Source organism: Pelobates fuscus, chromosome 9, assembly GCF_036172605.1.
Source record: "Pelobates fuscus isolate aPelFus1 chromosome 9, aPelFus1.pri, whole genome shotgun sequence".
Classification (NCBI taxonomy): Eukaryota; Metazoa; Chordata; class Amphibia; order Anura; family Pelobatidae; genus Pelobates; species Pelobates fuscus.
Genome location: NC_086325.1, coordinates 64,068,121 through 64,095,896, shown reverse-complemented (window position 1 = coordinate 64,095,896; position 27,776 = coordinate 64,068,121). Strand labels below are relative to the sequence as shown.

Genomic DNA, 27,776 nt, shown 5'->3' with positions numbered 1-27,776 from the left:
CTCAGCGTAAACCTCTTCTAGCTTAAGGTCACACGTGCATAAACGTTATCACGTGAGCACATGTTTAATATGGCACTTCTTATTTCTCATTTACGGTGTAATTACTACAGCCACAGCTCTAATAAAAGGAACTGCACAATATGCTGGCAGACAAATACTCACAGCCTCATTCATACAGGGTCGTTCACTGAAGTGAAAATTGTCACAAAGTCAAAGAGAATTCAACTTTAAGGCCACAGGAGATGAATTTGAAAAACATCTCCAAGTCAGCTATTCTTCTATTTCAGCTTATCTGGTAAAATGTGAAACTCACATTGAATTCACATTAAATCCCAAACAATTCTCACTTTAGTGAATAACCCTGGCATTGTTTGTTTTCATTTTCTTGGCCACAGTATTTCAAGCTGATAGATATAGGATTGTATATTCAAACGTATCTGCAATGATCATCCTTGTAGCGAATGTCAATCAATAAATGTTGAAAAATGACCATGATAATGTGCAGATAATGGGCTTTAATAGTCCTCGGTTTGTCATAACTGTGAATGAGGAAGTTTCTCAGTAAGGTAGAACATTTTGTTATAATGGTTATAAATTCAGATTGATGACACAAGTCTATTGCTATCAGATAAACTATAAATTCATGTGTTTTGATTTGTCAGCTTGATAAAATCTTCAAGGGCACTGAATTCTCTGTTGTGCAGTTCGTTCTCCAAAATGAAGCAAGGTATGATGGAACCAAACCTCAACCTCTCCATTCTCACACTGTTCGAACACCTACCCTAGTCTCCTATCTGCCCTGGGTCTCTATACCCTAGAGCAGGCATAGGCAACCTTCGGCACTGCAGATGTTTTGGACTACACCTCCCATGATGCTTTGCCAGCATTATGGGTGTAAGAGCACTATGAGGGATGTAGTCCACAACATCTGGAGTGCCGAAGGTTGCCTACCCCTTCCCTAGAGTATGCCTATTTTATATGTTGAAACCATTTCATTTCTTATTATAGTCTTCCCAAATTACACATGAGCCACTCTCTTCTCTTTTTGTGTAATACATTCCCCATTTGTTCTTGGACAAACTCTGTCTGCTGCTATAAATCCTCCCTTTCTTTCCATTACCTGTCTGAGCCGTAAATTGAGGCTAAATTGTGTCCATAAATGTAGTGTTTTACAAGAGCACACACTTCATGATTACTCGGGTTAACTGACCTTTGTAAAACAATACAAACAAAAAGTTTGCATATAGGAACATCACACTCCCAATTATTTTCTGTAATGAGTGGGTAATAATATTCTTTCACAACTATGCACTATAGGGGCTACTAATGTTGGGTAGAATGTTATCATACATGTCTCAGTCTGCTCAGTAATAATGGAAGTTTTGTTCTTGAGAGGCAGCTGCTGTCTGAAAAAGCTATCTTCGTGAAGTATAAGTCCCACTAAATGTGGGCAACACTGGAAAATATATTTCCTGAGTTCTACTCAAAGAGTTAAAATATTTTCTTAATATCTACTCTAGTACAATATGTCTAGCCCTAGTTGATGATTTATAGTGACTATCATCACATTGTGGCAAACTATTTTCACTTGTAATTATTGTTGTTTCCTGTCTTGATACAGAGTAGACAACTGCTGTGAAAATGTACAGGGAATCCCCTGATGTTTAAAATCATATAGTTTACCTGGATGGTACCGTACTGTATTCATTCCCAATCTAGTCCTCAATGCACACCAACACTTCAGATCTTAGCACTTCCAGATTCTATTCCAATAGTGATACTGACGAAATAGGAAACATTGTTGTACCTTGAGAACAGGGTTGAGAACCTATGTTCCATTGTGTACATAACTAACAATAAATTACCTCTCTACATAGTGTGATGACTACAGCAGATCTCTTCAAAATAATAATTGAAATTACAAAACACCTATTGTTTCCCTGGTGTAATTAAAATAATGGTTCATTTTCAAATATTATAAGGATTATCCAGGTATGAAGATGTTTACATGTGTAAGATCATTATTAAATATTTCATTCAACGTTTTTTTCATCCATTACCTCTTGATGTATTTGATGCTTACATCCTCCGCACTTTTCGAAATACCCACTATCATTTGCATGGAATATTTTTCATCTCGCTAAATCAATGTCAATGATTCTTTATAATCTGTTGATATAATTGTATTATCTTAATGTTTGCTGCAGTAATCAGCTTTGGAAAGCCCCATCACAAAATGGCAGTAAAAAGGTAAAAAATATAATTTGCTTCCCATTTTCACAACCTTTCTCTGGATTCAGTACCGTCCATTGTCTTATACGATTTGTGATGGGCATCCTGCATGTCTAATTTTAGGGTGATTAAAATCAGAAAACTGTTTATTGCAATTTTTTTTTTTAACATATAACATATAAATCTGTATTAACTCTCTGTAAAATATGTATATTTACTGTGATAGAATAGTTGCCATTAGAACAACTGTATATATTTAACACAAGACACTGATGTAAAAAAACTGAAACAGAGAAAAATGTAGAAATTATCTTGTCTGTTGTCATGGGATCTGTGAATCTTTGTAAATAATTTGTTAAGGAAGAAAAGACCAAGAATTTGAGAAAATACAAGAAACATTTCACTCTACACATACTCTTTTCTGAAATATATATACACATCTAAATTACGGATTCTAGCCAAACGATAATGTTACTAGTCATGCGATTTCATTTTATAAGTCTATCCAATGTCATGCATACAGAAAACTAGATTTTTTAATTATAGGCAAAAATTAAAAAAGTAGAGGGGCGTGGCCTGGACACGGAGCGAGCTGGACGCATCTGCCTAGAGCTCCGCTCCGTACACACCGCAGATAGCTCACAAAAGCTGAAATTTCACGACTAATCCACTCCAAATCATTAAGTCCAGAAGATGGAGAAAAGACAAACTAAAAAACCACCAAAAAAAGGCTCGGAACCAGGAGCCTCAGTGGCTGAGTTCTTCACAATGCCGCGAGGCGGACATGCAGGATCACAAGATGGCGGCGGAGCAGGCCTAGAGGCCGCGGGCTCACCTAGATCGCCTGTGACACCAACTGCAGAGGCCGAGGGCGCACTGAGCATGACAGAGACGGCAAAAATCCTGGCTACCCTGGCAGAGGTGAAAACCTACCTAGCAGGGGAAATAGAACGCTCCACACATGTCCTGAGGACAGAAATTCAAGCCATCGGCGAACGCACCACGAGGCTGGAACACCGCCTGGAGACTACCACTGCAGCACACAATGCAGCAGTCAGCCAAGTCCACATCTTAACCGCCAGAATGGCGACAGCAGAACTCGCTATTGAAGATATGGCGAATAGATCACGCCGTAATAATCTTCGCCTCCGAGGCCTCCCAGAAAACTCGGGGGAAGGCTCTGTGATAGACGTGGTGACGGCTATCCTTAAACCTCTGCTCCCTGAGCTGCCTGACCACCTATGGCATATAGAGAGGGCCCACAGGGCACTTCGTACTAGAAGATTGGACGCGAATAACCCAAGAGACATCATCATACGTTTCTTGCATTTTCAAACCAAAGAGGCACTGATAAGAAAAGGCAGAGATGGCCCAATCCGCCATCAAGGCTCGGACCTCACACTATTCCAAGATTTGGCGCCAGCTACGCTACAACGGAGGCGGGAATGGAGACCCATCACAGAAGCTCTGAGGGCAGCAACCGTGAAGTACGCCTGGGGGTACCCCTTCAAACTTCTGGCTTTTCACCAGGGCAAAACCTCCGTACTACAGCCGGGCGAAGATGTCACGACATTCTTTACGGGACTCGGGATACAAGCTCCACCACAGCTCCCAGCCACATTGACAGGCACTGGAGATCTACCGCCGCTCCTGGGTGAATGGCAGACCATCGGAGTGTAAGGTACTGGGGACACCTAAATGCTAACTTACCCTTAAAGGCTGAACGGGCCCACCCACTCGGGGAGCCGGCGCGCTCCTGGGGATAGAGGGTCAGGGGCTTTGGGATCATTTGGGAGGGGGACGGGAGGACATTGAGCGCAGATGAGAGACCGAGACGAGCACCCTGCAGCCATGCACCCACCTCAGTGAAGATTGCAAGGAAGGTCTAAGGGCTCTTAGAGGTAATGGGGCGGGATGCGGGCGGGGGGGCTACATGTTAAATCCCCTACATAGTCTCTCTCATCTGGCACCAGGGACGAGGTCACCAAGCCTTCCCAGCCCAAAACATAGGCACGGGAATACAGGCGCTTTGGACACAGGGACCTACGGGACGCTTTGCCTACAGAAGGGCCCATGCACTTGGAATGGTTGGGCCAACTACAAGTTATTTTCCTGTTACTATTGTTTTTTTCTCCCGACACAGTTTTTCAGGTGTCGTGCATAAATATACCCGGAATACGTACTCATGGTCAGGGGAACTGGTCTGACCTGGGACACGGTATCAGATACCACAAGCGCAGGGGCACAACACATGCTAGATATGCTTTGGGCCATAAGGGCACAAAGGAGTTGGAGGTTACTTATGGCTACAGTAAGCCAGATATCCACAATATGAAACGTACAAATGTCAAATTAATAATATGGTAAATTGTTATTGTGCATAGGGAGGATGGGACATGGACGGGAGCCAACAGCTATCTCTTGTTAAATATACAAACAGTCTAAACTTTACGCCTATGTTAGAGGTTTCCTGCTTCAAGAGGGATTTCACGTACCTTAAAATGATATATATATACACACCCCCCCCCCCCCCCCCCCCCAGAATATGCTAGATTTTACAGAGGTATGACAGGGGAGGTTCAGGATGAGATACCCACCAGGCCTAGGGCTGAGTGGAGTTGGAGGAGGTGCTACATGTCCGGAATCCCCGTGATAACTGATAGCTTAACCAACTGCCATATCTATGGTTTATTGCTCCAAGGAGGGACTTCGGTACTGCAAATGCAACAAGGGGGGTGGGGTAGTACTGACGCAAAACGTCCTCCTTCACGACAGGCCCCACGGTTACTTGAATCAGGGTCGGGCCACCAGGACACCATAGATGGGGAAAGAAGCCAGCAATTAACGCCACCATACATCCACCCGGTTAACCGGGCCAAACACCTGACAGTATCTGGGTGAGTGGGGTACGGTACTTAGGCTTGGGACTGCAGACGAGAGCCCCCCCCCTAGACCTATCTCAAAGGCTTACTGCTTCCACAGGGAATTCAAGTTCCTTAGAATGATACACTGACGCCTAGAAACGATCGAGTCCCCCCCACCCCCTCCCCTCCTCGCCCCACTGGATGGGACACATACACTAAAAGGTGATACGGACCAAACACAGCAGCAGAGGGAAGGATATCACTGGGTACAACGTGGGAGGGTCAAAGAGACACTACCCGCTATACCCGGGGGGGATGGGAGCTGAAATTGAGTCAACATGTGTAAAGTGCCTCCTGTACCTAATGTCTCACTCTGCAACTGTGACAAAGGCTAACTCCTCTTGGGTAGGGCTAAAGTGGCAGGGACAATACAGGGGGGGCAGGACTATACATGCTCACTAAGTGCTCCTTGACAACAGGACCCTGGGTATGTTGACACCTGAGCAGAACACCGAGAGCCTATATCAGAACGACAGGAACATAATATTTAGGTCATCAAACACCCACGAGATCTCACCCGACGAATACCTGACTACACCCCATAGCATGGACTCAACCACTTAGAGACGAGACAGAGGCCTATGGACAGATCCAGGCATTGAGATACAAGTACCTGTTATGGGCAATACTGAACTAGGGGCGACGACGTAGGCGTGGCCTGAACCCACATTATAACCCCCCCCACCCCTCAGGGGACTCCACCCCAGTCTTCAGCGCCTTAGGACGACATGGTCAGGCCCTCAAGAGCCGCCAGGCGAGCAATATCGCTGAACCCATCTACTGGACACTACTAGACATAACATACATAACATAGTCACTTAACTCCACAGCGGTGTGGCAGTCGTACGGTACAGGGACCCCTATCTCATACTCCCCACGCAGGTGAGGACATGGGTCAGGGAACTGCACCCCACACCGGTCTGGCGACTTGTAAGACCAGACCTCACTATTCTCTAGCTCTACTTTTACTTACTACCCTCTATTCTATTCTTTTCTCCACTCCCTCTCCTCTCTTCCCCCTCCCCGTGCCAGACTCGAAGGGCGTTTGGGTTGGCGTTCCAACGACCCACCACAGAGACCCCACACGAGGTCCACATACAACAGAAAAAGCACACGCAAAAACCAGCATTTATCCCAAATCTAGGAATGGCCTTCAAGCTAACATCACTTAACGTAAAAGGGCTAAATGCCCCCAAAAAGAGACGGCTGATGTTTCGAGAGATCAAACGGAAGGGATCGGATATCACCTTCCTACAGGAGACACACATACCCAAGCACACGACATTCCAGCTCAGAGACCGCACATATCCCATCTCGTATGAAGCTAGATCCCATCGAAAACGTAACGGGGTAGCAATTTTAATACACAGCAAATGCCCACTTCACGTATCAACCTTCGACCCGGACCCAGAAGGGAGATATGTCATACTCTCAGGCACTTTACACGCACACACCATTCACTTGGTTAATGTCTATGCCCCAAACACACCAGATATAGCATTCTGGGATACCCTAACCGCCAAACTCAAGAAACTCCCACATGGTATGCTCATTGTGGGTGGGGACCTAAACGCTGTGCCGTGTCCGGCAGCGGACAGGAGCTCTAGACCAGGCCAATTGAGGTCACAGTGCAGAGGGAGTCAGGATAAATTACTACACAACTTTACGCAAGACAATGGACTGATTGATGCCTGGCGAGCGCAACACCCTAGCTCACGAGATTTCACTTTTTATTCTGCCCCCCACGGAACCTACTCCAGGATCGACCACTTCCTCGTCAACAATGTCTGCATGGCTAGAGTAGTGGACACTGAGATAGGATCCATAACGTGGTCAGACCACGCGGATATCGCTATAACACTGGGCAATCTGTGCACAACAGCGTCGTGGAATTGGAGACTCAGCCCACATCTGCTGAGCGATCTAGATTCTCTGGAGACGATCCGTAAAGACATACAAGACTACTTCGAAACAAATGACACTGAAGACATGTCCCCGAGCACTATCTGGGCAGCTCATAAGGCAGTGATCAGGGGCACATGCATAAAATTAGCCACAAGAAGGAAAAAACAGAAGACACAGAGATTGACACAACTGCTCGCCTTGTTGAGAAAACAAGAACAACAACATAAGACTACTCCAAACCCACAAATCTTAGAACGACTGGAAGGCACCAGAAGATCCATAACGGAACTGCTTCTGGACGACGCAGCTAAAGCCATCACCTGGTCCAGAAGGACGTTCTACGAAAAGTCAAACAAGATGGACACTCTGTTGGCCAGGACCATACGCCCACGACAGGGTAGAACACACATCACCACAATCAAACACAGGGATGGAACCATAAAAAACACCCCGACGGAAATAGCGCAGGTATTCACAGACTACTACAAGAGACTCTATAATCACACTACGAGGGACCCAACTGCACAGGCAGTGGCGAGGGAGAACATGCACACATTCCTGCGAAGCCTAGACATGCCTAAACTCCCGACGGCAGCAACAGCAACAATGAACGAAACAATCACCGGGGAGGAAATAGACAGAGCGATAACGCAACTGAAAGGCAATAAAGCTCCAGGGCCAGACGGATTCGACGGGGCCTATTACAAAACGTATAGAGAAGAACTTACACCTCGCCTAGAAAGACTCTTCAATAATTTTATGGAGGGAGGCAACCCTGAGAGCGAGATGTCATTGGCCAACATCATACTCCTTCCGAAACCGGGCAGGGATCCCCTGTTACCGGAGAACTACAGGCCCATCTCGCTGATCAACCATGACATAAAAATATTAGCGAAAGTCCTGGCAGATCGCCTTAACCCGCACTTGAAAACATTGATACACCCGGACCAAGTGGGCTTTATACCAGAGCGACAACTGTTTGAAAACACCAGACGGAACATTGACCTCATATGGCGTCAGCAAACAGTTGGCTCTCCCACGGCAATCATAGCAATAGACGCCGAAAAGGCCTTCGACAGGGTCGAATGGCCCTATCTGTTCCACCTCCTCGAACACCAGGGATTCCCAGAAAAATATGTAGCCACGATTAAGGCAATGTATAACCAAGTATATGCGCAAGTTAAAATTACGGGAGCGAGGTCCACACCCTTTCAATTGAGCAATGGGACCCGGCAGGGATGCCCCCTTTCGCCATTATTGTTCGTACTGACCCTGGAGCCGCTATTGCAAGCTCTACGCCAGCACCAACGGATACACGGCGTCACAATTGGAGGACAGGAGTTCTTAGTGTCGGCCTATGCCGACGACGTCCTGTTAACGATTACAGAACCAAAAGATTCCATGGCGGCTCTGCAAGAAGTACTAGCACGATTCGGTGAATTCTCCGGTTACAGGGCTAATCTAGAAAAATCAAGTGCACTAATAATGGGCCTGTCCGCGGCGGACACGGCAGAGCTGGGGGCAACATATAACATCCCAATAGCTACAGATCACATAAAATACCTAGGGATTCAACTCCCAAAGGACCCGGCCAAACTATACCTCCTAAACTACACCCCACTGCTACGAACCCTAATTCATGATATGGACAAGTGGATAGATAAACCTATCTCTTGGATCGGGCGTATACACGCTGTAAAGATGAATGTGCTGCCCCGTATCCTATTCCTCTTTCAGGCGCTCCCAGTTAAACTACTAAAATCAGATCTAGCACCCTTACAAAAGGCGACCGGAGACTTTATATGGCAGAATAGGCGGCACAGGATATCCCGAAACATATTATACAGACACAAACAGAGAGGAGGATTAGGGCTCCCACACTTCTACTTCTATTATCTAGCTGCGCAATTAGCGCAGGTAGCCATGTGGCACACACCTTTGGAGGCGAGGAGATGGGTGGATTTGGAGTCCCTTCTCACCGGCCCCGATCTACCACAATATCACATATGGGTACCCAGAGGAGACAGGCCGATACTGAGAACCTCCTGTCCGGCTATCCTAAACTCCTTGAGATTATGGGACGCGTCTGCGTCCAAATACAAGCTAGCGACATCCCCTTCCCCACTTACCCCACTTCTAAGAAACAGAGCTTTCCCCCCCGGGAATGGCAGCCAGGGAATTTGCGAACATGGAAAAGGTGGGATTACAGAGAATATGCCACATGTTTGGTGGCAACGGCATAGTTACGTTCGAACAAATAAAACAAGGGACACATCTCACCCCTAGGGACTTTTTTCGGTATATGCAAATCACAGATTTTGTGCGCAGCCGCCACATACAGAGAGCAGGGACAGCCACACTAACGTTCTATGAGAAAATGTGCTTAAAAGAAACCACACCAACCGGCCTCATTACGATACTGTACGCACACATTTGCGCAGAAACAGAAGAATGGGGTACATTAACATACACAGAGACATGGGAAAAGGAATTGGGAGAGGTCCTGGAGGGAGTAGAGTGGAGGGAAATATGGGAAGCAAACTCTGCGGTGTCCATATGTGTATCCCTCCAGGAGCAATCCTATAAAACCATGTTTCGGTGGTATGCCACCCCGGTGAAACTTTTTCACATGCGCCAAACACCGACAGACGAATGCTGGAGAGGATGTGGCCACAGAGGCACATATCTCCACATGTGGTGGGAATGCCCACGGGTACAAACATACTGGTCAAAAATATTTGACCTGCTACAACAGATACTCCACAGGGCACCAGAGCTTAACCCTTGGACATATTTATTGAATAGAGCGTTGGATAATTGGACGGCCAGGGAACAAAAATTAATACACAAGGTAACACTAGCAGCGCGTAGAACCCTGGCACAGGCGTGGCTCAAGGTGGAATTGCCTCCCATTCGGAAGGTAATCTCCAACCTGAAAGACGTATACTTAATGGATAAATTGACGGCCACAGTGAGAGGATCCATGTCCAGATTTGAAAAACTCTGGGAACCATGGACTAGTAGCGAACTCTCCCGAGACATAGGTTAATCGAGGAAGACACTAGGTCATTGGACGCCCCCACGCAACTAGGGAACGGCACATCCCCCTCCCCCCACCCCACCTCCACCCCTCTTTCCAGATCTCAACTCTTCTTACTCATCTCAGATCTCACCTCTTCTCTCTTCTTTCTCTTCTTCTTCTTCACATACTCTCTATTATCTGAGGGGACTGTTGGCCCCCAATCCTAGAATACCACGGACGTAATGACTTCTGGCCAGACCAGGACAGCTACAGTAGGATTGGAGACACAACCCCCAACCAAATTGAGTAATTAACCCCTTAAATCCGGAGGACGTACTATTACGCCCTGCAGGAACCGGCTCTAAACGCCGGCGGGCGTAATAGTACGTCCTCGCCATAATGGCCGCCCACGTGGCCGGCGCTAATCGCCCGCTGCAGATCGCGGTCGGGGGGGATGCCTGGCCCCCCAGGCAACCCCCCCTGTGGCCGGTGACCGCGATCTGCAGTCTCTGATCGCAGTGACAGGCTGTCACTGCGACCAGTATTAAGCATGTGTCAGCCGATTTCAAATCGGCTGACACATGCGGCCGGCGGCTTTCCCCTTCTGCAGATCGCGGTCGGGGGACTTACCTGGCCCCCCAGGCAGTCCCCCTGGGGTCAGTGACCGCGATCTGCTAGGTCTGAGATCGCAGTGACAGGCTGTCACTGCGATCTCAGAGCGCTCTGATCGCAGTGACAGCCTGTCACTGCGATCAGTGTTACATGTGTCAGCCTATTGGCTGACACATGTAACTGGCACAGTGATCCCCCTGCAGATTGGAAGGGGGGAGTGCTTGTACCACCCAGGCACTCCCCCCTGTGGTCAATTACCCAATCTGCAGGAGGTGATCACAGTGACAGGCAGTCACTGTGATCACTGATCCTGTGTGTCAGCCAGTGATGTGACATCACTGGCTGACACTGTCTCTGCCCCCTGTCCTGTAAAAAAAAAAAAATATTAGTTAAAAAAAGAAATAAAAAAAATGACAGTTACAAATAAAATATACTTAGATCATATATATTATATATATATGATCTAAGTATATATATATATATATACACATACACACACATTTACACATACACGACGTGTATTTAAATATTAATATATATATATATATATATATATATATATATATATATATTAATATCAAATTACACGTAGACTGATACTGATTAAATATATATATAATTATTGTTATATATATATTTATAAATAATATAAAAAAAATAAATATGTAAATACGTAAAAAAATAAAATAAAATAAATAATTAAAAATAAAATATTAAAAAATATATAGATGTGTTTTATTTCGTTCTAACTGTATTGTGATATTAATATATATATATTTATATCAAAATACACGTAGAACGAAATAATATATATATCTATATACATAAATATATACGTATATATCACTATATATATACCTATATATAAATAAAAATATTAAAAAAAAAAATATATATATATACGTATATATACACATATGTATATATATACATATATTAATTCTACACATATATTTATGTAATAATTTTACATAATTAGGTATCCTAATTAATTACAATTAGCGGGACCTGCCTGACCACCCATGCCGAAAGTATAGGGAATTTAATTTGCTAGCACTATATTTAACCCTATAACTTTCCAAGACACCATAAAACCTGTACGTGGGGGGTACTGTTTTACTCGGGAGACTTCGCTGAACACAAATATTAGTGTTTCAAAACAGTAAAATGTATTACAACCATGATATCGCCAGTAAAAGTGACGTTTTTTGCATTTTTCACGCACAAACAGCACTTACAGGGACGATATTATTGCTGCAATACTTTTTACTGTTTTGAAACACAAATATTTGTGGTCAGCGAAGTCTCCTGAGTACAACAGTACCCCTCATGTACAGGTTTTATGGTGTTTTCAAAAATTACAGCGTCAAATACAATGCTTGTGTTTAATTTTTTTCACATTAAAATTCGCCAGATTGCTTACGTTGCCTTTATGACCCTATGGTAGCCCAAGAATGAAAATTACCCCTATGATGGCATACCATTTGCAATAGTAGACAACCAAAGGTATTGCAAATGGGGTATGTCCAGTCTTTTTTAGTAGCCACTTAGTCACAAACACTGGCCAAAATTGGCGTTTTTTGCATTTTTCACACACAAACAAATACGAACGCTAACTTTGGCCAGTGTTTGTGACCAAATGGCTACTAAAAAAGACTGGACATCGCTTATTTGCAATACCTTGGGTCGTCTACTATTGCAAATGGTATGCCATTATGGGTGTAAATTTATTTCCTGGGCTACTATACAGTCTCAAAGGCAACGTAACCAATCTGGCGAATTTCAATTTCAAATGTAACACGCTATATTTGACCCTGTAACTTCCCAAAACACCATAAAACCTGTACATAGGGGGTACTGTTTTACACGTGAGACTTTGCTGAATACAAATATGTGTATTTTATTGCAGTAAAAGCAAACAGTATTATGACATTAACAGTTAAAATGTCATGTAGAACGAAAAAAATAAAAAAAAAACGTATTTTCTCCCATTTTTTTCATATTAAATTATGTTTCATAGCTAAATATTTGATATTAAATGAAAGCCCTGTTTCCCCTGAATAAAATGATATATAATAAGGGGGGGTGCATTTAATATGAAAGAGGTGAATTACGGTTGGACAGACATATAGCGCAAATGCCAGGTTTTGTTTACGTTTTGTTTCGTTCACAACTTGTACATTTGGCTGCGGTGTTAAGGGGTTAATCATTTAACAACAGCCTCGTTGGCACAGATAGTTTGTTTAGAGATATATTCTGCTGGTTCGTTACTTCAATTGTATGAAAAATATAAAATGTGTAATGTCTTTGTTACAATGCGGGCACGACAACAGCGGCCCAAAGGTACACTTGTAATGCACCAGGAAGGATTTCAAACTTTATATCAACTATACAATGTACAATGCATATTTGTCTGCAAATGTTGTAATGAGACTATCACGCAAAAATAAAGTTTAAAAAAAAAAAAAAAAAAAAAAGTAATGAAGTGCCTTTTTGTGTATTGCTGCCACCTACTGTTACACTATATAAATATCTCCAACCACACATTTACTTGTACCTTTAATAAACCACCTGCAAATATATAAAATAAATGACAATACCAATTAGACCAATAAAGGAAATTTATTAGAAAAAAAACAATAAATCATATCCTGAAGAAGTCTGATGGATATCAGATAGTAAACTTAGAACAAAAGAACTCTCATCCATATTACCTTATGATGGCCTAAGGCAGGGGTAGGCAACCTTCGGCTCTACAGATGTTTTGGACTACATCTCCCATAATGCTTTAACAGCCATATTGCTGGCAAAGCATCAAGGGAGATGTAGTCCACAACATCTGTAGAGCCGAAGGTTGCCTACCCCTGGCCTAAGGTGATATATGCACAATATATTGTGTCTTTATTAATTTTTAACTATAGTTATAGGGCTTATTGTATATGCAGTGTACACTGTGATTGTTTTAACGTTTTATTTTCTTGTATAATTTAATTGCATTAACCTACAAGTGGAGTAGTTAGGTCAACCATTATTTTATTATTGGTTCTGTGGCTATGTGTATTTATTTTATAAATTCATAACTGATTGCTTAAAAGTACAGGTCCATCAATGTTTCTACATACATGTGGTGTTTTGCCTCTATTAAAACCAACGTGCACATACCGGCATGCATTAAAACTTCACATGTTTCAAACCAGGCCAGTTTTATTGAATAGGATTGTAGCAGATTTTTCCACGTCTATAACAGTGTAACGAGCCATATTTCCCTAACATTTAATACCTCCCAATAACAGTGCATGAAAATTCTTCTTGATCTTCTCTTGTTCTTGATTATTCTGAATTCCGATGAATTGAGGACTACAGGAACGGTTAACTGTGAGCTACCAGGTGTTAATCGGCCACTACTACTCTTATACTAGTAGTCACAGTTAAATAACGACTAGTGAATGTTCCAGGTCATGCTTTAATGATTCTGAATGCAATTTATCATTATTTTTTTTAAATTGATTACACTGATTTCTTTTATTTTTATTGTCCAATTGTGTTGTCAGAGGAGAGAGACCAATGAGGACTATGAGGATATCAAGTTAGTATACAAAATGTGGTTGTGGTTCTTTCATTATTGGTGTGTTTTAGTAATTCATTGGTGTGTTCAGTGGTGAGCTCACATTCTGTCGTTATTGATGTATTTTAGTAATTCAGTGGTGTGCTCCCATTTAATATACAAGAATACCCATTTAAATTGGTTTCTTTTTACAGTAACGAATCGAAAGCAATTATCAAAGCCATTTCTTCAGACAGTTCAGAATCAGTGGACTCTAAGCTAAAAAAACTTCTGGAAGATGAGGATAACTTTGAAGAAGACTTATCACTAAGTGTCAGTGTTAATTCAGTAGAGCTAATAGGTAAATACTAGATGATGATTATTATTATTATTATTATTATTATCATGTATATGGAACCAACATATTCTGCAGCGTTTTATAGTTTTAAAAAGGAGACATAAGAACAAATAAGAAACAAACTATTAAAAATGTTAACAGGAGCAAAAAGTTTACAAGGGGCGCGATTAAGCAAATTTTAAATATATATTTATATTGCTTAAAATTGTTATTTTTAGTAGTGATATATCATATTAACATAATCAACAATCTGACTTCTCACTTTTATTGTATGGTCGAAAAAGGCACATTTTGTGTCACTGTTTGTGCAAAAAGGCAATAAGAAAAAGAAGCGTAACCTAATCATTAGCCAAGTTAAACGGGAGCCATCTCTGGATGTCTAATGTTATCAGGGTTTTTATTTTAATATTATCAGGCAGCCTCCTGGTTGGCCACCACCGTACACGACCATGCAGAGAGTACTGCTGAAGTTCTCTGCATGGTGGTCCTAGAGCCCACTGCTCAGCATGATGTTCGATATTCATATGCTGTAATGCCTGAGGACACCTCCCTATTGTCCTCCTCGGATGTGGAACTCCAGGGAACTAAATCAGGACAGTGGTACAGGAACTTAAAAATGGTACTGTCTCTCCAAAAGCGGGACAGTTGGGAACCCTTAAAAAATTTATTTTACTCAAAAAATGGGTAAAAAAATAATGACAAACAAGGCTCATGTCTATAAAAGCTGGCCTATTGTCATGATACACACATTGCTATGGTCATAGCTAAGTTTTCTCTGATTCCCTCTTTGAAGTAAGTGAAACGAAGTAGATGGAGATAAAATGTCCCGAGGCACTTTAAAAGAAAACTGACATCTGTTTTAATATTATTTAAAATAAAAACATTACATGTAATATATCCTTTGTTGTAATGCATACATAAAAAGAAATATTTCAAAATACATAAAAGTAAACTATTTGTATTCTCCTTACTCAGGGGTTCCCAACCCAGTCCTCAAGTATCTCCTACCAGTCCAGGATTTAGGGATTACCCTGTTATCTCTAAAGTGTTATTTTTTCTTTCTAAAAACACCTTTGACACAACTGGGTAATCCCTAAATCCCGGATGTTTTGGGGGTACTTGAGGGCTGGGTTGGGAACTACTGTCCTAACTGAACTTTGGTCTGTAGTGAGTGGCTGTCTTTATGTTCTATTTAGTCACAAGCAGAACCTTTACAGACATACACTCTACTCTAAATGGTATGTACTAAAAGATCATTTTTTTTGTTCCAGGACGTTGCCCCAAGGAATCAGCATTTATTCCTGATAAAGGACTATATACCTGGGAGGAAACAAATCCAAAAGAAACGGCAATGGCTGCATGTACTATGGATTCTTCAATGTTTGGCACTAGATACTGGTAAGAAAAACATTTGTAAATATATATACAGTGAGGGAAAAAAGTACTTGATCCACTGCTGACTTTGAACATTTTCCCAATGAAACGATCAGTCTATAATTTTAATGGTAGGTGTATTTTTTTTTTTCATTCTTTATTTTTGTAGTGCATAAGCTGATAACAGGTTGTTGCGAGGTACCCCAAAGGCATTCCTCCAACGCATAAAAGACATTTGAAACATATAGGTACATGCAGAATCAATCACGATTTTTATATTTAGAGATAGTTTAGGTAATTAACAGTATGGTAGGTGTATTTTAACAATGAGAGACAGAATAACAAAAAAAAAGAAAATGCATATTAAAAAAGTTATAAATTGATTTGCATGTCAAGAAGTATTTGACCCCTTCGACTTAGTACCTGGTGGCAAAACCCTTGTTGGCAATCACAGAAGTCAGACATTTCTTGGGCACCAGGTTTGCACACATCTCAGGAGGGATTTTGTCCCACTCATCTTTGCAGATCCTCTCCAAGTCATTAAGATTTCCAGGCTGACGTTTGGCAACTCAAATTTTCAGCTCCTTCCACAGATTTTCTATGACTGGCTAGGCCACTCCAGGACCTTAATGTGCTTCTTCTTGAGCCACTCCTTTGTTGCCTTGGCTGTGTGTTTTGGGTCATTGTCATGCTGGAATACCCATCTGTGAAGGATTTCCCAGTAACCGTTCGGTTATTTCCCCTCCCTGCTACCTAATTCCCTTGTTTATTCGCTTTATTTTTCATTGTTCGGTAAATCATTCGTTTTACCGAACGGAGACCACCCTGAGTACTAATTAGAACGTGGAACACTGTGTAACTATACGTAAACCGCAGAGTAATTGAATGCTCCTAGGTGGCCGCCATTTCGTGCATACAAACGCACATGGTAAGAACAATGGACGGCGGCCATCTTGTCTCCCAAACGCGCCCACAGGGACTTGGTCGACGAGTGCATGGAACTGTTTTGGGCATGGCACTCGCACAAACCCCGGACTTTATCTTAGTCCCATACAAACTACTTCCCAATATGGTAGACGAACAGCGTTCGGGAGTTTCAATCAAACGAACAAGAGGAGCATTCTACATGGATCAGCTTTACTCCATCTATGGCGGTTTTCGTATTAATACACACGAAGTGAGTGAGGGAGACCGGCTCTTGCTGCCAATTCTATGGAACTCTTTGTTGGATTCAACCTTGTGACAGCCCAGTCAAACTTCCACACGGTGCCGTTCGTAATCTACCAAACTGATTTTTCAGAATTTTTTATATGTTACTCCCATCAAGCTCAGCTACCCAGGGATATGGTTTTTGTGGGGTTTTTATGTCTGTTTATGATATTTCTGGAAAATGTGAAATTGTAAAAGTTTTCTGGCCAGCAGATAATTGAGTTTAGTATGTTTCCAAAACTCAATTATCTCGCTGGCTCAGAGGAGGAGTTTGATGCTGTATAAATTGAATGCCTTTGCCTGTCATTAAACCAGTCTTGTTCCAGCATTAAGCTTTGGCTCATGTGTGAATTATTATGCAACACCAGCAATATTTTACCCTGTGGATTATTGGCGATATTACTTTATGGGAATAAGGGAATGACAAACGGTAACACATATTCAGACCGTCACGCAATCCACAACCCATTTTTCTTTAAGAGAGAGTGCTCCTATTCTCAGCTCCTTACCTGTATAAAAGATACCTGGGAGCCAGAAATCTTGCTGACTGATAGAGGATCAAATACTTATTTCACTCATTGTCCATGCAAATCAATTTATAACTTTTTTTGACATGCGTTTTTCTGGATTTTTTTGTTTTGTTATTCTGTCTCTCACTGTTAAAATATGTTTCAAAAGGTTTTATTAACACAGAATAAACAGTTCCAGTAAGCAATAAAAGATGCAATGTATGCATGAGACTTGCAGGTCTTGATGCAATCAATCAATAAGGCATTGAGATACATGAGATTCGAATTGTAGTCTCGTGGGGGATAACAGAAAGTAGCTACAGATGCATGTATATATTATAATCAGCGAGCTATTCTAAGATTCATATGGAAGGGTGACAAACCCCTCGGGGACCAGCCATGTGCACTTCCCGCTCAGAAAGCACCTTGTGTTTGTTCCATGTTCGATCTAGTGGATCTGATTAGACAGAGGATGGGTCGCCTGTATCTAGTGCATCTGTACTGTTAGCCACGTAGGTTTGTTAGGTTCCTAGAGTTTGGATTTTTTTTTTTTAGTCATTGGGGAGGGGTATGGCAGCAGCCTGAGGTAAGAGGTACTGGTGCTATCTAAGGAGGCATGGGTTAATGTGTGTGGCTTCCCCTAACTATCTTGGTGCACTATGGGACTACGACTCTCGGATTTGGCTGGTATTTTGTCTATCTCATTAATAGCATAACACTTCTTGGACTCCCCTTATAGTAGGCAGGCACGCCCTTGGAGGTGCCTGTGGGACACGTAAGGGAAAGAAAAGAAGAGGAAGAGGAAAGGAGCAAATGGTAGTCAAAGGATAGCGGAAAGGTAGGCATAGGAGAGGGTGGTGTTTAGAGCATCTTGGCCGAACACGAGGCTCAGCCCCTATTCAGGCCCCCGCCGTCCAGTCCCTGCGCCCCCGGTGCGCGCAGTGTCCGCCCGCGCTACTTATGCAAACCAGGGCTTCCAACGTTCCGTGTGTTCCATGTCAAGCCCCGTCAAGAATGCCTGCATAGCCTTCACTGACTGGATTTCCATTACTCTATCCAACCACTGTTCTAATGTTGGGACTCACTGTTAAAATACACCTACCATTACAATTATAGACTGATCAATTCTTTGTCAGTGTGCAAATGTTCAAAATCAGCAGGGGATCAAATACTTTCCTCCCTCACTGTAAGCAACATTTGTCTTGTAGCTATTACTGAGTAGAGTATTTTAAATTGATCAAGTCAATATGTAGTAAAGCAGGCTCAGAGTAATTACTGTTTGACAGCAATTACATTTTAAATGGCTTAAAGGAATATACAGAGGCTAATTTGAATTCTACTCTTCTACTGAGAACACACAAATAAAGGGGCAATGTAAGGATTATAACCACCATAGTTCATGGTGCAGCATAAAAGGAATTTATTTGAATCACAAAAGGCAAAACAGCATACAACTCTTTGACTAGAAGGCCCTAATCATATATATTGGTCCTTTGAGCTATAAATAAATTCCTTTGGTTGCTTGCTCCTTGAAGTCTATGTACTCTATTTGTACATCTTGATGCATTGGAGTTTTGTTGTTCTTTTATATAGTGCCCGGGTTTGGCAGCAGACTCTTTTATGACCTATGTTCATGTGTTCAGTACTTCATCAGTGTGTGCACCTTGGAACTTTTCTCTATATATTATTTCTTACTTTTGTTAAAAAGTAAATGTTTACTTTTTTATTTACTTCAGTAGCGGGGAAAGCAATGGAAACCATGTTAAAGGATAGGATTGTTGACCATCTAAAATCACATGTATTTCAAGATCAGAGACAACATGGGTTTACTTTAGGGAGATTATGCCAAACTAATCTTATTGATTTTTTGATTGGGTAACTAAAATAATAGATCAGGGTGTTGCAGTAGACATTGCTTACCTAGATTTCAGTAAGGCTTTTGACACTGTTATACATAGAAGGCTTATCAATAAACCGCAATCTTTAAGTTTGGATTCCAATATTGTTGAATGGGTAAGGCAGTAGCTGAGTGACAGGCAACAGAGGGTTGTAGTCAATGGAGTATATTCGAAGCATGGGCTTGTCACCAGTGGGGTACCTCGGGGATCTGTAGTTGGACCGATTCTCTTTAATATTTTTATTAGTGATATTGCAGAAGGTCTTGATGGTAAGGTATGTCTTTTTGCTGATGATACTAAGATATGTAACAGGGTTGATGTTCCAGGAGGGATAAGCCAAATGGCTAATGATTTAGGTAAACTAGAAAAATGGTCAGAGTTGTGGCAACTGACATTTAATGTGGATAAGTGCAAGGTAATGCATCTTGAATGTAAAAACCCAAGGGCAGAGTACAGAATAGTCCTAACCTCAAAATCTGAGGAAAGGGATTTAGGGGTAATTTTTTCTGATGACTTAAAGGTAGGCAGACAATGTAATAATGCTTGGTTGTATAGGGAGAGGTATTAGCAGTAGAAAGAGGGAAGTGATCATGCCATTGTACAGAACACTGGTGAGACCTCATTTGGATTATTGTACGCAGTACTGGAGACCGTATCTCCAGAAGCATATTGATACTTTGGAGAGAGACCTCCACGAAACCCACCTGGTCTGGGTGAACCAGCGAGGGGATGTGCATTGTGAGCCGCGTTGCTAGGATTTTGGCCAATAATTTAATGACGCAGTTGATGAGCGAGATTGGCCTATAGTTCCCGCAGTATTCCCAGACCTTACCCTCTTTAAGAATAATGGTTATATGGGCCGCTAAAGCTTGTTTGGGTATGTGTTGTCTGTCCCTAACTGCGTTAAACGCTTCCACCATCGGTGGGTAAAGGTGTTCGGCGAAGGTCTTGTAATATTTTGTCGGGAGTCCATCCGGTCCCGGGCTTTTGCCCTGTTTTGTGCGTTTGGCTGCGAGCGCTAGTTCCTCTACTGTGATTGGTTCATCTATTAGTGCGGAGGTCTCTCTGTCTAGGGTCGGCATCGGGAATTTAGTGAGATATGGCTGGATAGTTTCCCGTAGTCGCGTTTTTGCCGCTTCAGTTTGCGGTTGCGGCAGTGTGTATAAGTCCGAGTAATAGGCGCGGATCATCGTCAGTATGTCAGTCGGGAGTCGGTGTAGTGTCCCGTGTTTGTCCATGATTTTTTCAATGTATGTCTGTTGTCTTCGCTTGTTCAGCAACTTGGCTAGTAGTTTGCCGCTCCTATTCCCATGTAGGGCAAAAAAGGCCTTGTGTCTGGTTGCGTCCCTGTGGTGTTTGGAGTGTAGTAGAGTGGTCAGGTCCCGTCTCAGTTGTAGTAGTTGAGTTTGCTGGGAGTGGGTCTGTGTGTGTTTGTTCAGTTCCTCCAGTTTGTGTATGTCGGCCAGGAGCTCGGTTATTCGGGCCTCGGATTGTCTCTTTAGCATTGCCCCTTGTTGAATGACACTTTTGTGTGCCTCCCACCTAATTGTTGGTGATGTCTGTTCTGAGGTGTTAAGGTTGAAGTATTCTTTGATCATCTTACCTATGGAGACCGTGGTGTCTGGTCTGGAGAGCAGGTATTTGTTAAGTCGCCATTTTGTGATTGTGGGGCGGAAGAGCGGGGATTTAAGATTCAGCGTTACTGGGGCATGGTCCGACCATGTCGCCACTCCTATGTTTACGTCCGCTACCAGGGGCAGGTCATGATGTGGGATGTAGATGTGGTCTATTCGGGAGTAGGAACTATGTGGGTATGAATAGAAGGTGTAGTCCCTGTCGTCTGGGTGGTGGGCTCTCCAGGTATTGGTGGTAGCGGAGTAGGGATTGTATGTTTTGGAGTTGGTAGGTTGGGATATGTGAGGTGCCTGCGGAGCAGTCCCAGGTGGGGTCAAGCGCAATGTTGAAGTCCCCTCCTAATATGAGTACCCCTTCTGTGAAGTCCTGGAGTTTGCAAAGTGTTTGTCTGATGAAGCGGTAGTGTTTTTTGTTCGGGGCGTATATGTTTGCAAACGTGTACGATTGACTCGCAATTTTCCCCTTGAGAAATAGAAATCTGCCCTCTTTGTCCGCCCTGCATCCCCCCTCCTGGAACGGCACCTTCCTGTTTATAAGTATTGCAGTCCCCCTGGATTTACCACCTTGGTAGTCGCTGTAGCATCCGTGTGGGTAGTTATGGTTAGTCAGTTTGGGCCTGGCTCCCTCCTGGAAATGTGTCTCTTGAGTCATAACTATGGAGGCTCTGTGTCGGTGGAAGTCTCTCAATGCCCCTGATTGTTTCTCTGGTCTATTCAGTCCTTTGGCATTAACCGTGAGGATAGTAAGGTGGTCCGGTGTTAGTGCCATGTCGTTTGGGTATTGTAGTGGGGGGGGGGGTCTCCCCGGTCGTCTCTGTCCAGTATCGTCCCTGTCCGGGGGAGGGTGGAGGGGGTGGAGGGAGACGAAGGGCAAAGGAGGGCGTCGGCGTCGGGGAGCTGTTTCGCACGCTACCACCAGTGGTTCGCGCAGTTTGCTCACCTGTGAGGTGACGCCTCTGCCTGTGGGGCGTTGGAAGGATGTCCGGATGTTCCTTTCAGTATGAGTGTGTGCTCGGTCTATTACCGCCAGTGTTTTCTGTTGTCCTCGGGGTGGATAAAGTCCCGTATTGTCCCTTTGCGGCTCTTTAGTGTGTTGCATGGTATGTTTGTCCTTTTTTCCTCGCCTCGAGGTGTGTTGGCCCTAGGGCCGGCATCGGTGTGTAGGTATTGTTGTGTGTTTTGTGTCCGTGTTCGGCATCAGAACATAATACAAGCATAAACATTCGGTTACATTTCTTAAACATGTTAAAACATAACTGGTTTAAAACTATTACGGTATGAGTTTCCCAGCAGTTGTTCTTTAGCGTTATGCATTGCCCTCACCGGTTGACCAGTTAATCTAGCTTCTACGTGTGCTTCTCCCTTCCCCTCCCCCCGTGGTGTTGTCTTAGGAGGCCTCCCTGGGTTATGGGGTGTCGTGGGGTCCCTTAGGGGTCCACTGGGGTTATCGTGGCCCTTTAATTTTCCTTTTTATCAGTGTATTGTATATGTTTCCTCTCCCAGTGTCTCCCTTTCTTTTGGGGGGCCCCCCACCTCATCTCCTCCATGTCTGTGCGCTATCCCTCTGTGGGTAGGTGGGGTCACCGTGTGCCTTTTGTTGCCTCTCCCTCTCGCCCGCTGTGTCGATGGCCCCCTCCCGGGTGAGCCCCGCCGGCGGCGCCCCTGCCTGCTCCCCTAGGTTCGTCACAGGTCGGGTGGCTCCGGCGGCCGGGCCCAGCCAGGACGTCAGGCCCCCCACCCCCCCTCAGTAGTTATCTTAAGTAGTTACTGTGTGGTAAGGCCAGTGTGTGCCTAAACCCTATGTGTGTCTAAGTACCTGCTTTTTACCCTCCCCCCCCTCAGTGGTAAGCCCTTTCGTTGTTCGTTTGTATAAGGAGGCAAGGGGGGGGTATGGATGCTGAGGTCTGTCCCGGTTGTCTCGGGCCTGTCATTCGGGTCCCGTGTTCCTGTCCTCCCCCCTGCCTCCGGTAGCTTGGTGTCCAAGTGGGTGTCTGTTTAGGCCGCCGACATGGCGGCATACTTGCGGTTTGGTGTGGGCACAATGTTTCTCTAGCTAGTCCATAGGGTCTTTCTTCCATTGTCTCTTGGAAGGGGTTCTTTAAGGAGGTAGTCTTGTCATTAGTTGAAAGCTTGTAGGTCACCGGGAGGGCATACTGCGTGCGGGTTCTCACATGTTAGCTCCTGATGGGCGGGTAGCTTGTTGTCGGGTCCTTCTCGGTCAGGCGGTTAGCAGGGTCTGTTGCTGCGGTTCTGCGGGGTAGGCGTAGAAGGCCATCAGGTCCGGCCATGACATTTGCAGTGGTGGTAGTTGTAGCTCTCTTTGTAGGTCGTTTAGATCTTCTCCGTTTTTCACATTGAATGGTCCATTAGCTGTGGTGACCTGTAGTCCGGTTGGGAAGTTCCAGCGATATCTGGTCTTGTTAGCTTGCAGAGTTCTTGTTAGCGGACGTAGTGCCCTGCGATTTGCCAGCGTTGCCGGTGACAGGTCCGGGTATAGTTGGATTTCCACTCCATTGAGGAGGACCTGTTTTATATCTCTCGCCTTATGTAGGATGTCCTCTTTTGTTTGGAAGTGTGTGAGACAGCATATTACGTCTCTAGGCGGGGAGTCAGGCGGGCCTCGCGGTCTGAGGGCTCTGTGTGCCCTAACAAATTCAATGTGTGTCGTCTTTGGCCTATTGAGGAGGGTGTTGAACAATTCTGTGAGGGTATCTCTTATGGGGGTGGCTTGATCTATTTCCTCCGGTAGGCCCCTTATCCGTATATTTTGTCGTCGACCTCTATTGTCTAAATCTTCTAAATGCAATGCCATTTGGCGGAGTTGTGTCTCCTGTCGTCGTATAACGCCCGTGTTTGCGGCCTGCGCCGTTGCCATGTGGTCGCAGTCCGCTTCCAGTTGGGCCAGATTATTTTGCATATTTTGCATGTCCTCTCTGAGAGCGTGTAGCTCTCCCGTTATGCAGTGTTGCAGCGCTGCGTTCGCCTCCTTCAGATCTGCTTTAGTAGGCAGATTGCGGATTAGGGCCACCCAGTCCGGCTGCGGTGGGTAAGTTGGATCTTGTGAAGCATCGTCGGGCTGGCTCTCCTGCGGTGAGGCCGGGGAGGAGAGGTCCGAGGCCTCTGCATCTCTCGGGGCCCGGGTGATTTGTTCCGCCGGCGCCGTGAGAAATTGGTGCATGCCCGCCGGGTGGGACCCCCGTGGGGTGTTAGCTGTATGGTTGGCCTGTGATGTCCTGTGCGTCTTGCCCATGGTGTCGGTCGTGGGTGCTAATTTGGCGGGATTTTGCTCTGAGCCTGAAGGGAGCTCTCGGGTCACGCCGCCATCTTGTCCGGCGTGCAAGCCACGCCCCCGTGGAGTTGATTTTGATCATGCTGCAACTACCCCTAAGAGCTGGACCTCCAGCTGCATTAGGGTGTGACCTGATAATTTACAGTTGTGTATTAGTAGGCCATTTACTGCTCAATAAACAAATTCCTTGTTCCCAAACTAACTATTTCTGTGGTCTGGGTAGAAATGGAAGAACATAGATTATTCAGTGTCTGGCTGAGAGCTGTGTTTCTTGTAAAAGAGAGACTATGGAGACTCAGGCTGCTTATCGTGCAGGGGAAAGACTACTTAACCTGAGGGTAAAAAGGTTCATTATAACTACTCTCTGAAAGTCATTAATGGCAGAGAGAAGGTAAGGATGCTCCAACAGATTCATGTCTGGATCCTAAGTCAGGGACCAGGCACTGTTTCTGTTACAACATGCCTCACTTTTATTGTATCAGACACAGATGTCCTAATGCAAAGTAAATGGATGACATCACATACCTTATAGAATCAGTTTGAGCATGTCTGAGCTTTATTCCCAGACTGAGTATTGACCCAATATCCCCAGAGAGCCATCAATTGAGGGCCTGGAATACTACAGAGCTAAAATCAGACAGACAGAGTTGTTGCTGTGGCATTCAGGTGTATATTCACCTTTTTTCATTAGCTTATATTGTTTTTATTCTTTTTAAACAGCAGTCATCAGGGGGACCCTGCTGCAAGTCACAGCTGCTCAGCCATACTTGGTAACTTAAAACAAGATAACTATTGGTCTGAATTCTGGGACTGTATACAGGTCCACTTTAAACAGATAATAAATAGTAATTTGTTTTTGGGACAATAGGGCCACATCTGTACATTCCCCTCAATAGTTGCAAGTCTCTGGTGACATCTAAATGTTTATTTATTTATTTTTGCACACAAGGGCAACTATAATTTGAATAGTGTTCATTAATCAGTATATATTTTTTTGTTTTTGTCAGTTCAACAAGACATTTTGAATGGTGTATTGAAGGATATATAGAAGTTTGTTTACAAATAATTTAAATGTTCAGGTTGTTTGGTAGAAATTGATGGTAAATTGGACATATTTAGTTTTTTACCTAAATTATGTTAGTATATACCTGAAACATATTAAAATGTAATATCTGTATTATATAAATGTTATAAAACATGTGTAACATTTTATGCCTATCTTGGTTTCACATCTATATTTTTATTATATTGTTACTTCCTATATTTTTGAATACAATTATAACTTGTGTATTTGTTTTCATGTCAAATTAATATTTGTATTGTTTTTTTTCTTTTCTAAATACATTAAATATATTTAATGACTATTCTTTGCATATGTAATAAATACGATATCTTGTGTTACATTAGCAATATCAGTATCGAGACTGCTACAGCTGAATGGGAAACGCCAAATTTAGAAGGATGCCCATCATTTCATATATTTGATCTTATCGATCTTGAAAATGTTGTCGTGACACCAGGTAATGCTAAACTAATGTATGAGTAACAAAAAGAGCCAATATTAAAAACCAATACAGATTACAAAAAAATTCTATAATTTTTTTTTTCCTTTTAGGAAACGCGAAGTATTTAGCGATACAGATTAGCAATTTCACAAGCAACGTGGGACAAATATCTAAAAACAACACAAAAATAATTCTATCTAAAATTTCTGAAATTGCTGAAACAGGAGAAAGTGATATCTCAACAGCACAGACTAATTTAGATACACTTGAATCCGTCTTACAAAAGTCTGAAAATGTACGCGAATATGCCAACACGTGAGTTAATTTCTTTCCACATTTTCCTTTCCTCATAATATGTTATAAAAAAAGTGGGTATATATAAATATTGAACTGTGACGTACAGACCAGGGAAATGCACATTTTTGAGAATAATATTTCAGCTGAGTGAATTTTGAGAATTTCCAACTCACCTCCAACTTTTTCAAATTCCCTTTTCTTTTCTTCATACTTTTGTAAACCTGTTGGATTTCAAAAATATACATACCCAAGCCTGTTAGTGTATTTTTCAGTAATTTCCTAGACAGATATTGCTGACGTAATAGGTTTTGTTCAAGTCCAGTACCTTCAATGGTTAGTTTTGCACAAGTGTATCACATTATACTTCTTATAAAGTATGTCCATAGCAATTAAAGGACCACTATAGTGCCAGGAAAACAAACTGCTATGTTTACAGCTGCAGGATTAACACTAGATGGACCTGACACCCAGACCACTTCATTGAGCTGAAGTAATCTGGGTGCCTATAGTGGTCCTTTAAGTAATAAGAGTTTGAGAAAATCAGATCCCTACAGCCACCAAATCTACATTCAAAGAGTAAAGTAGATCTAGGTTTTTAGCCAGACAACAAGAGCCGCGCGCGCATTCAAACAGTCCGTAGGAAAGCATTTCTCGATGCTTTCCTATGGACGTCCAGCGTCTTCTCACTGTGATTTTCACAGTGAGAAGCGCGGAAGCGTCTCTAGCGCCTGTCAGTGAGACAGCTACTAGAGGCTGGATTAACCCTCAGTGTAAATGTAGCAGCTTGTCATAGCAGCTGCCAAATCTACATTCAAAGAGTAAAGTAGATCTAGGTTTTTAGCCAGACAACAAACTTAGGCCTCAATTTATTGTTTTCCAAATCATTCAGTACTGTTAGATAAACTATTTTACAAAAATCTCCATAGACTTTAGGAGACAAATCATTCTGTAAAGTTTTTCTAACAATATTAAGCCAATTGGAGAGCTCATATACTGCACCCTCAAAAGGATTGATCGTAATACAAGTGCATTTAAAGTGAATAGTTTTACTTAAATTTTATTGTACCCATTAGCCATTATTAAACATTAATGGCATATGTGATTCCAAAGCATTTTGCTATTTAAGAAATTATGACTGATTTTCTAAGAATTATTAGCCCTTTATCAGGCAGAAGTTAAATAAAATCAGCTTGCGCTATGATTGGACAGTGTTGCGGTCACCGGCCCGCCGAGCCTCACGGTCGTGCCCGACCGGCACGACCGCTCCGACTACACGAGCTTACCTGCTCGTCGGCGAGCCGGGAACCGCGCACGTAGTTCTTCCGGGCATCACGCCCGAATCCAATATGGCGCCGACCACGTGGTCGCGTCTATGGATAGCCCGCCCCCGAGAATTATACTAACGTGTGCGTGACGTCACGACGTCAACGCACACGCACGTTCTGGGGTCAGAGGTCGCCCTCT

The 27,776-nt window shown here is 43.3% G+C and overlaps 1 protein-coding gene across 1 annotated transcript in view; it reads left to right on the top strand.

Moving 5' to 3' along the window:
- Positions 1-27,776, top strand: part of ADGRG4 (adhesion G protein-coupled receptor G4) — a 146,182-nt gene that overhangs the window by 58,807 nt on the left and 59,599 nt on the right. Inside the window, exons 7-11 of the mRNA XM_063433434.1 lie at positions 663-727; positions 14,455-14,600; positions 15,869-15,995; positions 25,918-26,030; positions 26,126-26,330. Coding sequence (XP_063289504.1) covers positions 663-727; positions 14,455-14,600; positions 15,869-15,995; positions 25,918-26,030; positions 26,126-26,330 — 656 coding nt within the window. The remainder of the gene's footprint in view (positions 1-662; positions 728-14,454; positions 14,601-15,868; positions 15,996-25,917; positions 26,031-26,125; positions 26,331-27,776) is intronic.